Below are 11,090 nucleotides of genomic sequence, written 5' to 3'. Positions count from 1 at the left end.
TATTGTTAGTCTATAAACCAAACCAGAGAAAAAAAAATCAATTTATTTATATAGCGCTTTTCACAATAAATATTGTTCCCAACCAGCTTTAGAGATAATACTGCACAAATCCCCATTGGGAAAGTAACAGTGGCAAGGATAAACTCTAGAAATATGTAACACAAGCACAAAATATTAGAATATGTACATTGCAAGTTATAATAAACATATGTAAGCTGCGCAGATTTGTTTTTTACTGTCTTAAACTATAAATGTAAATAGTAAAAGCGTTATTTAAGTCCTGATTGCTGATAAGTTTACATAAATAAGCTTTATTTATTGATGTTTTCACTGAACGTAACTGAAAGTGTACTACATTTCTTTTAAACCCAGTTTTACTCCCTAAGAGACAAGCAGACCCAAACACCTGTAGATTTTTATGTGGACCATATGGTGTCTTTTGCTTTTAACTTTATCTGGATGAAACCTAACATTTCTAATAGTCCCAGAAGGTTCCCATTAGTCTATATTCCAGTGGGATGATTTAAGTATATAGGTGATGAGAGAAGCCTGCATGGGTTCAGTGTGGTTGTGGAAACCACTAGAACAATGATTAATCCAGACAGAGATTTATAGAGGGCAAAACCACGGTCCTCGTCTGGACATCTTCCCTCACACATTCCTCCATTCTGTGACTCCCGACATGTGTGTCTTTTCTCAGAAGCACAAAGAAGTATTCCTTTAATTAACTTTTTTTTTTTACCTTTAAACATTTGTGGTCTTTCAGAATGCAGGCAGACAGAGATACAGTTGCATGGCACCACAATAATGTGATTTAAAGCATGCGTAATGCTTTGAATGTAGTAATGTAGCAATATAAAATATAAATCTAAAATCTAATATTTAGTAATGTAAAAAATATAAAACTTGCCAAACTATTTTTTTTTTAAGTTTATTAGACTAAATTGTAACTGACGTTTTGGCTTAATGTTCCCTTATTAACAGCTGTCAGGAGGTGACAGAAAATCTTAGCAGCAATGGGAAGCTGACCTTTGGTGACCTGGTCTGAACTTAGCAAGATAACACTTTAACCCCCTCCTTGCCAAAAAGAGAAGATCAACAGATCTGAGAACCTGCAGGAATAACAGTCTTAAAAAGAAAAGAAAAAGAAACTTTTTTTCCACAAACCAATTTTTTTCATTTTCTTAAAGGAATAGTTCACCCAAAAATGAACATTCTCTCATTAATTACGCACCCTCGTATTGTTTTAAACCCTCTTTTATCATTTTTTAGGTCATTTTTAGGTCATCTAACCCATTGATGCTGTAAAAAGTGCATATTTACGTGTATCTTTAAATGACCTCAAAGATTAAATGAAAGGCGACATTAGAACAAGAAGCAATCTTTCGTGGCTTTAACAGAAAGAACACATTACGTTTTATATATGCGCTGTGAAAAGATATCACTGTAACCGCTATCAACTTTGTTGTTGACTGCGCCATTGTAGAAAACACACTGAATTTATGGCCATTCTTTGAATGGCGGAAGTTAAACACACTGTCAAGAACAGGAATCTGGTCTGCACGCCATGTCGTGGCCGGCACGTCTCACAAGGAGCGGGATTCTGCACAGCCTTACAGCGTGATCACATCAGCACTGGCTTGCTAGAAGTCATTCAAATCATTGTGTATCTTGTACACACAGCCACAATGGTCTCATATTGTAGACTTATGGGACACAAAGATGGTTTTGTTGATAGGGGCCAAGCTGGCTCCAGTCAGGAAATGTACATTCATCAGTTATCTTTGATTGCCGCCCCCAAACAAATAATGGGTCTCCAGTGATCACATACACTGAAGAAAAAACATTTGTTGGAGAGACAACACTTTTTCGCCCCGGCCTTTTAAAAAACAGGCAACAGAGGAAAATTCTAATTCATAGATGCATGCTTATTTTTGTAATTAATGTCCATTTATTTTTAGAATCTCTGATAACCTAAACCCATTTATACCATACCATAGCTGTAAACTTAAAAATACCAATAACTACAGCTAAACTGAGGTGTTAAAAAAAAAAGGTATATTATGCCACCTAGTGGAAGCTTTTCGATTATACAGCGCACTTGAGCCCAAGTGGACCTTAACATGTTAATTAAATGTATTTTTTTTTAATTAATGTTGTTAAAATATATACATATTAACTTAAATTAAGTAAATTAAGTCAAGAGCTTCTGTCACTAAAACAAATTCCTCTTATGTGTTATTCTTATTCTGATATGTGATATGAATTATCGTTTTAATATATATATATATTAAAGTCATAAATGACTACATTAGACTACCACTGATCACAGGGGTGCTAGATTTAAATTTTGAGATATTTTTAACCATATCATAATTTTATTTTACAGCATAGAATTATTAAATAACAGAATAAAAACTGTTTTTTTAAAAAAACATCTTTTTTTAATTTAAAAAAATATATATATTCAATGCGATCTTTATAAAACTTTTCTTATAAGATTTTCATAGATTTTCTTTTTATAAGGTCAGACTGCTTTCAAGATATTAAATTGAAAAAAAAAGCTGGATATCCAAAAAAGCTGGATATGTCATCATAGTCACCACACTTGCTAACTGAATTGGATTAACACAGATGTCACTTTAAAAATTTCTTAGAATTACCCCTGACAAGAAAATGAATGGTGATTTGATCTAGTTTCTGAAATTCTAACCTCACGTTGAACCAAGACACCGCATTCCAGGAACATGCGTCACTGCCAAAACATGCATATCAAAAACAACCCCCAGTTACATCCAGTGAGCCACATGAACACTAGAAGTATAAGTACATCTTGCAAAACAAAATTTAATGAGTTGTGTCTATGAGTTGCATAAGCATCCCTGCAGGTGTCAGTTTGCAGCTGGCTCACACGCTTGTTTATATTTACATGGATGATGTACACTGGTGGCAAGGCCAGCAAACTGTCCTCTGTGACTTTTCATAAAGGTTACGTGAAGATCTAGATCAGAGGTGTCAAACTAATTAAACAGATCTGAACCAGCTCAGCAAAATGACAACAATTACCTGACAACTAGTTCTGATAGCTGGATCAAGAATGTAAGTGTTAGTGATATTTAATCTTATTGTTTCTTGATTTTCAAAAAAGTTTTAATGTCATATAATTTAATGATTCATTAAATATCAATATCAGTCATGAGGGTGTCCTCCTTCCTTCCATCTACAATTATAGTATTTATTATATAGAATAATTAGCATTAATTATGCGCTTTTTCAGGTCGATAATGATGTAGTTGATAGTTGATAATAACAAAATTTTTTTTTACTTCTGATGTTGGTTGCAAAACATCATACGACATGGTATTTATTTGGTGAACAAACATTTTTCTGATACTAACATGCAGTGAAGACTACATGATTGTACATCTGAAGCTGATAAATTATAATATTAACCACATACTTTTACTGTTTGCCACTTTTAATCAAAAGCTTTTTTCAAAAAAATTGAAATAAATACACAACAGCTGCCTGAAAACATCTCTCCTGTATTTTCTTTGATGATACATTTTGCTTCAACCTCTGATGGGCACATACCGGTCTGAACATGTTGTTTCAGCACTCATGTGAGAGAGGCGATGAAGCAACAGTCGTGACTGACATAAATATGGTCTACTACTTTCTACAGTGATCCTTGTTTATTTTGAAGCCCATCTCCAGGAGGAGACAATGACACTTTCAGCGTGATATTGCTCAAGTCGCTGTCGAGGGGTGGCATGGCCGTCGACCACATGACTGTTTGTTTACAAATTCACTGTGCTAAAATTGTGAAACACCCAGTCATGGGGGCATGAAGGGCTTCCACGAGGTGGAAAGTCTGATGCTCTGATATCTCTTCCAGAACCAGCGAGACAGATATTGATGGCAAGCGGCCATCAGGAAAAACAGGTGATGGACAATGGAGGCTAAAACAGATTATGTGTTGCACAACTCACCCCTTGCTCAGTTGTGCTAAAAATCCTTTTGAATTTCTCACATACCGTACAACAGCTGATTTAAATGCTCTTAGGAAACAATAAAAGTGTAGCTATCAAATCATATCATAATATGGCAATTGATCTTCCATGTTGTTTTGCAGTCTGGGAAGTTCTGAATGTCTGGATGTCTACATGCCAACAGTTATCACGTGGGGGTTGTTTGGCCTGACTGTGTGATTCGCCTACACGTTCTCCCACAGATGGAGAGCTTGGAAAGGGAGGGGGTCGGTGTTGCTAAGTTTGGCATGTGACTTGTTCTTTAGTGGGTTGTGTTGGAGGGCTGCGTGTTTCTCCGAATCAAGCCACACAAACAAGTGGTGGGAGAAATCCTGTCCCAGCCGCCTCACAGATCAAGTGTCACAGGCAGCCGGCCGGTATATAAACCCTGAGTGTGTCCAGCCCCGACAGATCAAATTAACCTCAGTAAAGGCAGAGACGACCAGAAAAAGCTCAAGCTCAACCAAAGGCAAAGCTGTGAAGGTTATACGGACTCTACCTCAAACCACAGCAATGGACATCCAAACGGGTCAAATAGTCCGAGCTCCGAGTCCCATGGAGAGCCTGGAGAAACAGCTGAGCTGCCCCATCTGCTTGGACATGTTCACAAAGCCGGTTGTCATTCTTCCATGCCAGCACAATCTGTGCCGCAGCTGTGCCAGTGACCTCTACGACTCCAAAAACCCATACCACTTCTCTGGAGGCATCTTCCGATGCCCTACCTGCCGATTTGAAGTGGTGCTTGACCGCCACGGTGTCTACGGTCTGCAGAGGAACCTTTTGGTGGAGAACATCATCGACATCTACAAGCAGCAGTTGGAGAAAGGAGGTAATGCCCTAGAACCTCCTTTGAAATCCAAAGAAACAAAAGAACCTATGTGCGAGGTACACGAAGATGAAAAAATTAACATCTACTGTGTAACCTGCCAGACACCGACTTGCTCCATGTGCAAAGTATTCGGTCAGCACAAAGACTGTGAAGTTTCCACTCTAAAAGGTGTTTATGAGGCCCAGAAGTCTGAACTTAAAAATTCAATCGACCTGCTAGGCGCCAGCAACAGCTGCTTGCAAGCAATGTTGACACAGATGGAGGAAACCTGCAAAACGGTGGAAGAAAACAGCCAAGCGCAGAAGCAGAAGTTGGGGGAGAAGTTTGACCTACTTTATGCCATCCTAGAAGACCGCAAAAGCCATCTCCTGGAGCAGATCACTCTAGAACAGGATGAGAAGGTGGCTCTGGTGAGATCGCTAATCCAGCAGTACAACGAACAGCTGCAGGCCAGCATCAAGCTGATGGACAAAGCCTCCCAGACCATGGACAACAGCAATACGGCAGAGTTCCTCATTGCTGCCAAGAAGCTGCTCACAGAAGCCAAAGATGCATCCAAGAACTCCCATCTACAGAGGCCAGAGCCCGGCTTCGAGAGTATGGACCACTTCACGCTCTTCACGGAAGACGTAGAGGCCATGCTTGCAAAAATGGACTTTGGAGTTGGTGGAGATGATGATGAGGATGAAGAAGAGGAGGAGGAGGAAGAAGAAGAGGAAGAATAAAAGGGAGAAGAAAAAGGACTTAGTTGGGAAAAAGAGATGACAGTAGAAACCTTCATGATAAGGACAATAATCTAGCTGCTTTTGATAACTGTGAGACAAGGGAAGTGCAATCTTAAAGCAGTTTTAGTACAAATTGTACAAATTGCACCATTTGTAATGTCTTTTCCACTTGACTTTTGTACTTTTTTATTGATATGGATGTTCATATTGAATTATGCTTTTTTATATTTTGGTAGAAAATAGACGTTTATGTTTCGTTTGCAAAATTAAAGCTAGATTTATAAGCTGTAGAATACAGCTCTGCTAACTCTAGAGTGTCATGTGAGATACAAATGTTTGAATACTTGAAATATTAAACAATGCACTTGACTAATGAACTGTAATGTAATGTTCATTTTCATTGGATAATTCAGTGGAAATAAAGGACTTGCAAAAAAGCGTCATTTATTTAAATTACTGCATTCATTTCTCGAGGTGCACACACCTTCAGATGACCTTAAAATTCTTGCCATTTTACATCTTTCAACTGGGTTGCTATATCTGCATTCTCTCCAACCTATCCTTGTGAGGCATGGCTCTACACAGCTAAAGTGGGTGGCTATTTTAGCATGGTGAGAATGAGAGAAGCCACAGAACTCCAGGAATAGACTCACAGTGAGCTACAGGCCTCATGTTTCCGACCCCGACAATTACAGCTGCTTACAGGCATGTTTGACGAAGTTATGGGACAGAGGTTAACACTGACTCTGCTGTCAGATACAGACATAGTTGCTATGGTCCTAAAACAAACCCTAACACTTGATAGGGGATATAACAATGCTGTACATGTAACCAAGCAGTGCCATTATATGTCTATATAAACAGAATGTACATTTTAAGCACAGATTGAACAATATTATGTTATTTTAGTCAACAACTGCTTATTTTTAAAAATCTCTGATCACCATCACCGTTTGACCTGGAAATATTTTTTTACAATATATTTTGCATTTATTTATTTTAATAATTGCTGATGCTGAGATAAAGGCTGGAGAGGTAAAGAGATAATGTTTAACCTTTACTGTAATGGCACCTCTAGCCATGCCAAAGCCTGTCAACACATCTATCATGTGGCATTTGATGTTAAATGTTCAATGGACTACAAAGCAAAAATAATTGACTGCTGTGTGTTTTTACTGCTGACCTGTCCACATAAACTTGTTTTAATCATTAATATTTACTCAAATTATTAATATGTATTCATATATGTATGTTTTCAATAGATGTTTTGTGTATAACTAGTCAAAGTAATGTGTGTAGACCCTCCTCTTTTTTGTCTTTTAGTAAACGCTGACTTGTCAGTTTACTACCAATACCTTCTTATAAACAAGATCTAACATGCAATACAATATAAAGACTGGGCATCCCCAGTGTCTTACTCAGCATGTAAGACTATAATACATTCATTAACAAATTCAGACCACTGAAAGTACAGATACTCTCTGAAAGTACAGAAAACTGCTCAATTTAAGTACAAGTATCTAGCCAAAACAAATTTGAGTAAAAGTAAAAAAAAAAACAACTAACTTTATATTGTACTTAATTAAAAAAAAGAACAGATTCTTCAACGTTGAACCATCCTCTCAATGCAAAGTGAGAAGCAAAAAATAAAATAAAAGAAATAAATAAAAGAAATTGTAGCAAGGTGGAACGAACAAAAAATACAGCCTTTAAAGGGATGCTTCATTCTTCAAACCCTAAACCTAAAAATGAATACAAAGAAAGATTAAAAAACCAAATCTCTCTGCATATAATGCAACTGTATGGGATGTACAAAGATAACACTGAAACACTACCAAAACTGCACCACCACACAGGGAAGATGGCTAGGAAAGATGGTAATCCAAACAACAAGCTTTTATTAACAGACATGGTCAAAATACAGACCGGGTCAAATGACAGTAAACAGCAAAAAAAAAAAAGAATCCAGCATTCAAGCAAAAGTCCAGACAGGTGCAAGCATGGTCTGAAATGGCAGGCAAAGCGTTAATCCAAAATAGTCTAACAACAGGAAAACAGACAGGACAAGAAAATAATAAGAAAACCAGGAATGGACACAAAACTATGAAAAAAAGAGATGGCTTTAGCTCCATAAAGCAGCTAACACTAGGAGAGTGCTAAACGCTAGACAAATGTTTTGCAGCTTGAACAGGAACTGAATGGATTTTAGATATACAGGTAACAAGGGGAAGGATCTGGAGCAAACACTTCAAAATAAGAGTCCACAAAAACCGGGAAAGTGTTATGGAGCTAACAAGATGAAAGGCATTCGGATCCATTTGCAGAATCAAAACACAGGGAAAAGCAGGCTAGGAAAACTGACAAGGCTAAGAAAACAAGGAATGGCTCTGTAAGGTAGCCATCAGCTGAAACCAATGGTAGAAAGTCCAAGGTATTTATAATGTGAGTCAATAGGGTCATCAGTAAGGTCACTGACAACATAGATGGTTCAGAACTGGGCGAGAGTTCAGAAATAGTCTCCTTGGTAATGACAGACCAGGCTGAAAGTTCTAAGATAGTCTATTTAGCTAGTTCGGGATAGGACATTTGTTCAAAATTGGCCTCCATGGATGGTTTGGGCCTGAACAAGAGTTCATAAACAGCTCCGGTAGCCAGGTCAGGAAAAGGAAAAAGATCATAAGAAACCTCTGTATCTGCGTCAGAGCAGGTATGCGGGTTTACAAACAACCTCCACAGCCGTGACAGATCAGCGATGACCTGACTTGACTCCAGAAGATTAATGAAGTCATCTGGATGATCATCAGAGATGTAAAGAGACTCAGTGGTTATGTGAAGTGTCTCAACTTTGTCTTGGCTTGGCTCGTGAAGATCTGCTCTAACTTGACTTGACTCAAGTAGATCAGTTGTGACTTAACTGGAGTCCTGAAGATCAGCGGCTACTTGACTTGACTCAGGAAGTATAGATGTGACTAGATGAAGCTCAGATTCAGGCTTCTCTGGCCTAACGGATCCTCTCCAGGAAACCATGATTTCACAGGCTCATTCAGTCAAAAACAGAAAATGTTCTTTAAAAAGACTTCATCAAACGGAACATGATTAGGCAACTCACAAACCTGCCGAACATAGTCCTCAATTGAAGAATCTGCTTGCTGAAGATGTAGTAGCTGATCCACTGGGTCAACGATTGGCCTGGAACACTCAAATGATTGGCCTGGAACACTCACAAAAGCTGCTGGATCCTTGTTTCTCCAAGTATTCTGTTATGGAACTAGCAAGACAAAAGATATTCAAATCCATTCGCAAGCTTTATTTAAAAATCATGGTCAAAACAGGCGGGGTCAAGGGAGTAGACAAACAGGTACATTGAGAACAAGATACAAACACAGTCCAAAAAACATACCAGGGTCAATCAACAGCTAACCTAATTCAGGAAGTGAGGCAAAGAAAGTAAATCCACAAACAGCAAAGAGTCCAATTGAGGTACGAACATAATCCAGGCGACTCGACAAGAGAAGAATCCGAGGTACACAGGCGAGAATCAAAACACAGGGGAAAGCAGATCAGAAAACTAACAAGGCTAAGGAAACAAGAAATGGTTCTGTAAGGTAGCTATCAGCTGAAACAGTGATACATGCTAGACAATACTCGGCATCCAATGTGAGATGGTCTAAGGTATTCATTACGTGAATGTGTTAGTGCAGTGGATGATGGGAATTGAAGTCTAACAGTAGTGTAGTGCTAGCATCCATGTAGTAAGCGGTTGACCTCTGGTGGAGGATAAACAGTGGTTCATGATCCGGATTCGTGACAGGAACAATTAATGAGGAGAGACATAATTCACCTTCAATATTAACTAGCCAATATTTAAAAGCCACTCTTGTGTGTTGTATATTCAACGTGAATAATGACTCTTTAATAGTTTATTTAGCCATTTATTCTTATCAAATATTTATATATTAGTATTGTGACTAATTTGATTCATTATTTAGCATTGACTTCTAAATATTAATCAGAATATCATTATATTGCCACTGGATCCACTCTCTAATAAAAGCTTTAAAAATAGCTGAACATAAAATGAAGATTTTGTAATATATAATTTAAAAAAGTACAAGTAGTCTGTTTAAACAGTACTATAATAAAGTACACATACCCCAAAATAATACTCGTCAGTAATAAAAAAAAAAACTATTTGAGTATTTTACACTGAATTAAATAACAATAACAATTCTGTGTCTGTTTAAAGACAAAAATATGGTTTTAAACAAAAGAATATAACAGCTGTTGGCAGGGTTGACCTCTTGATTTAAAAATTTCCGAGTATGTTGGCCCAAGCTGCCGTGAATAGCATTGTGCATGTCTGTCATGTATATTTATCTGTTTAGCTTGAGGCTCAGCTTTCATGTTTCTAACAGACTGGAGGCCAGGTCGGCACGAGATAAAGTGTGTGCATGTGTGTCAAGACCTTCTTCTCAGCTCCAAAACAAAATAATTTAAAGGTGCTCTTACAAGATTTATAAACAACATTAATCGTCATTTTAAATAAATTAACGGAATATAGATAATAAAAGTGTAGCAATGCACTCATTGCACCTTCTTGGTCATATATGATCTCACTAGAATAGAAATATTAATTATTAATAATACTTGCACTCTGTCCCTGACTAAATAACTTTTAAATAAGGTATTTTATTAAATAATGTATTTTACATTTACTTTATAATAGTGAATAATCGTAAAGCTCAAATATGTGACCTTTGGGATTTATCATATTGGTTGCTAAATTTATATTTTAAACATTCATTTTGAGTGAACTTAACTATACGTCATACAAATTGTTACCTTCAATATTGTGACATGATACATGATATTAGCAGATTTACTGTTAATAAACCTCCACTTTACAGTGTAAAAGTGAAACACCAGTGTGTGCAAAGATCCATTTGGTACATTAGAAAAGTCACTGAAAGCTCAGCAATGTTTCCCTAAATAAGAGCAGGACTTCCCCTAGCCAGAACCCAAGGCCAGGGCAGTACATGGGGGCTAATTTTAGAGTAATGAATCAGCCCGCTCATAATCTAGCCCCAATGCACTAAAGGGCACTCTCTAACCCAGCCTCCTAACCTACAATGTAAAGAAAACCTGATTATTTCTGAATTATCTTTTTTTGCCTGAGCCACTGCTACTAAGAGGGGCTTTTCTGATAACCACTAAGACTGACACAGCGTGTGCAACATGTTTTGTTTATCTGCTAAACACAAGGATAGAAACTGCTGCGTCATTTTGCTCAGAGTGAAAGGTATGAAACCTTACTGAGGTGCTGCAGAGTGCACATCTAAGACAGCTCTATGAAGTGTAAAGCTATCCCACATTCATTTTTAGCCGCCACAGACATTGCCTGTAGATGGGTGTACAGTAAATAGAAACATTCACTCTGTCATCCTGCCATATGCCTCAGAGAAACTAGGGTGCACCTTTAGTTATCAAAGTCACAGGAAAGTTATT

The 11,090-nt window shown here is 37.6% G+C and overlaps 1 protein-coding gene across 1 annotated transcript; it reads left to right on the top strand.

Moving 5' to 3' along the window:
* Positions 1 to 4,423: 4,423 nt before the first annotated feature.
* trim63a (tripartite motif containing 63a) lies at positions 4,424 to 6,028 on the top strand. Its single transcript, XM_043243025.1, has one exon. It carries the CDS (start codon positions 4,545 to 4,547, stop codon positions 5,583 to 5,585), a length of 1,041 nt encoding a protein of 346 aa, XP_043098960.1. The 5' UTR covers positions 4,424 to 4,544; the 3' UTR covers positions 5,586 to 6,028.
* The last annotated feature ends 5,062 nt before the right edge of the window (positions 6,029 to 11,090 follow it).

This window comes from Puntigrus tetrazona, chromosome 6, assembly GCF_018831695.1.
Source record: "Puntigrus tetrazona isolate hp1 chromosome 6, ASM1883169v1, whole genome shotgun sequence".
NCBI lineage: Eukaryota > Metazoa > Chordata > Actinopteri > Cypriniformes > Cyprinidae > Puntigrus > Puntigrus tetrazona.
Note: the sequence above shows the minus strand (reverse complement) of the source record. Positions and strands in the feature narration are given on the sequence as shown.

What these genes read in the sequence shown, in the direction of transcription:
- trim63a (XM_043243025.1), top strand. Translation starts at nt 4,545, where the DNA reads ATGGACATCCAAACGGGTCAAATAGTCCGAGCTCCGAGTCCCATGGAG.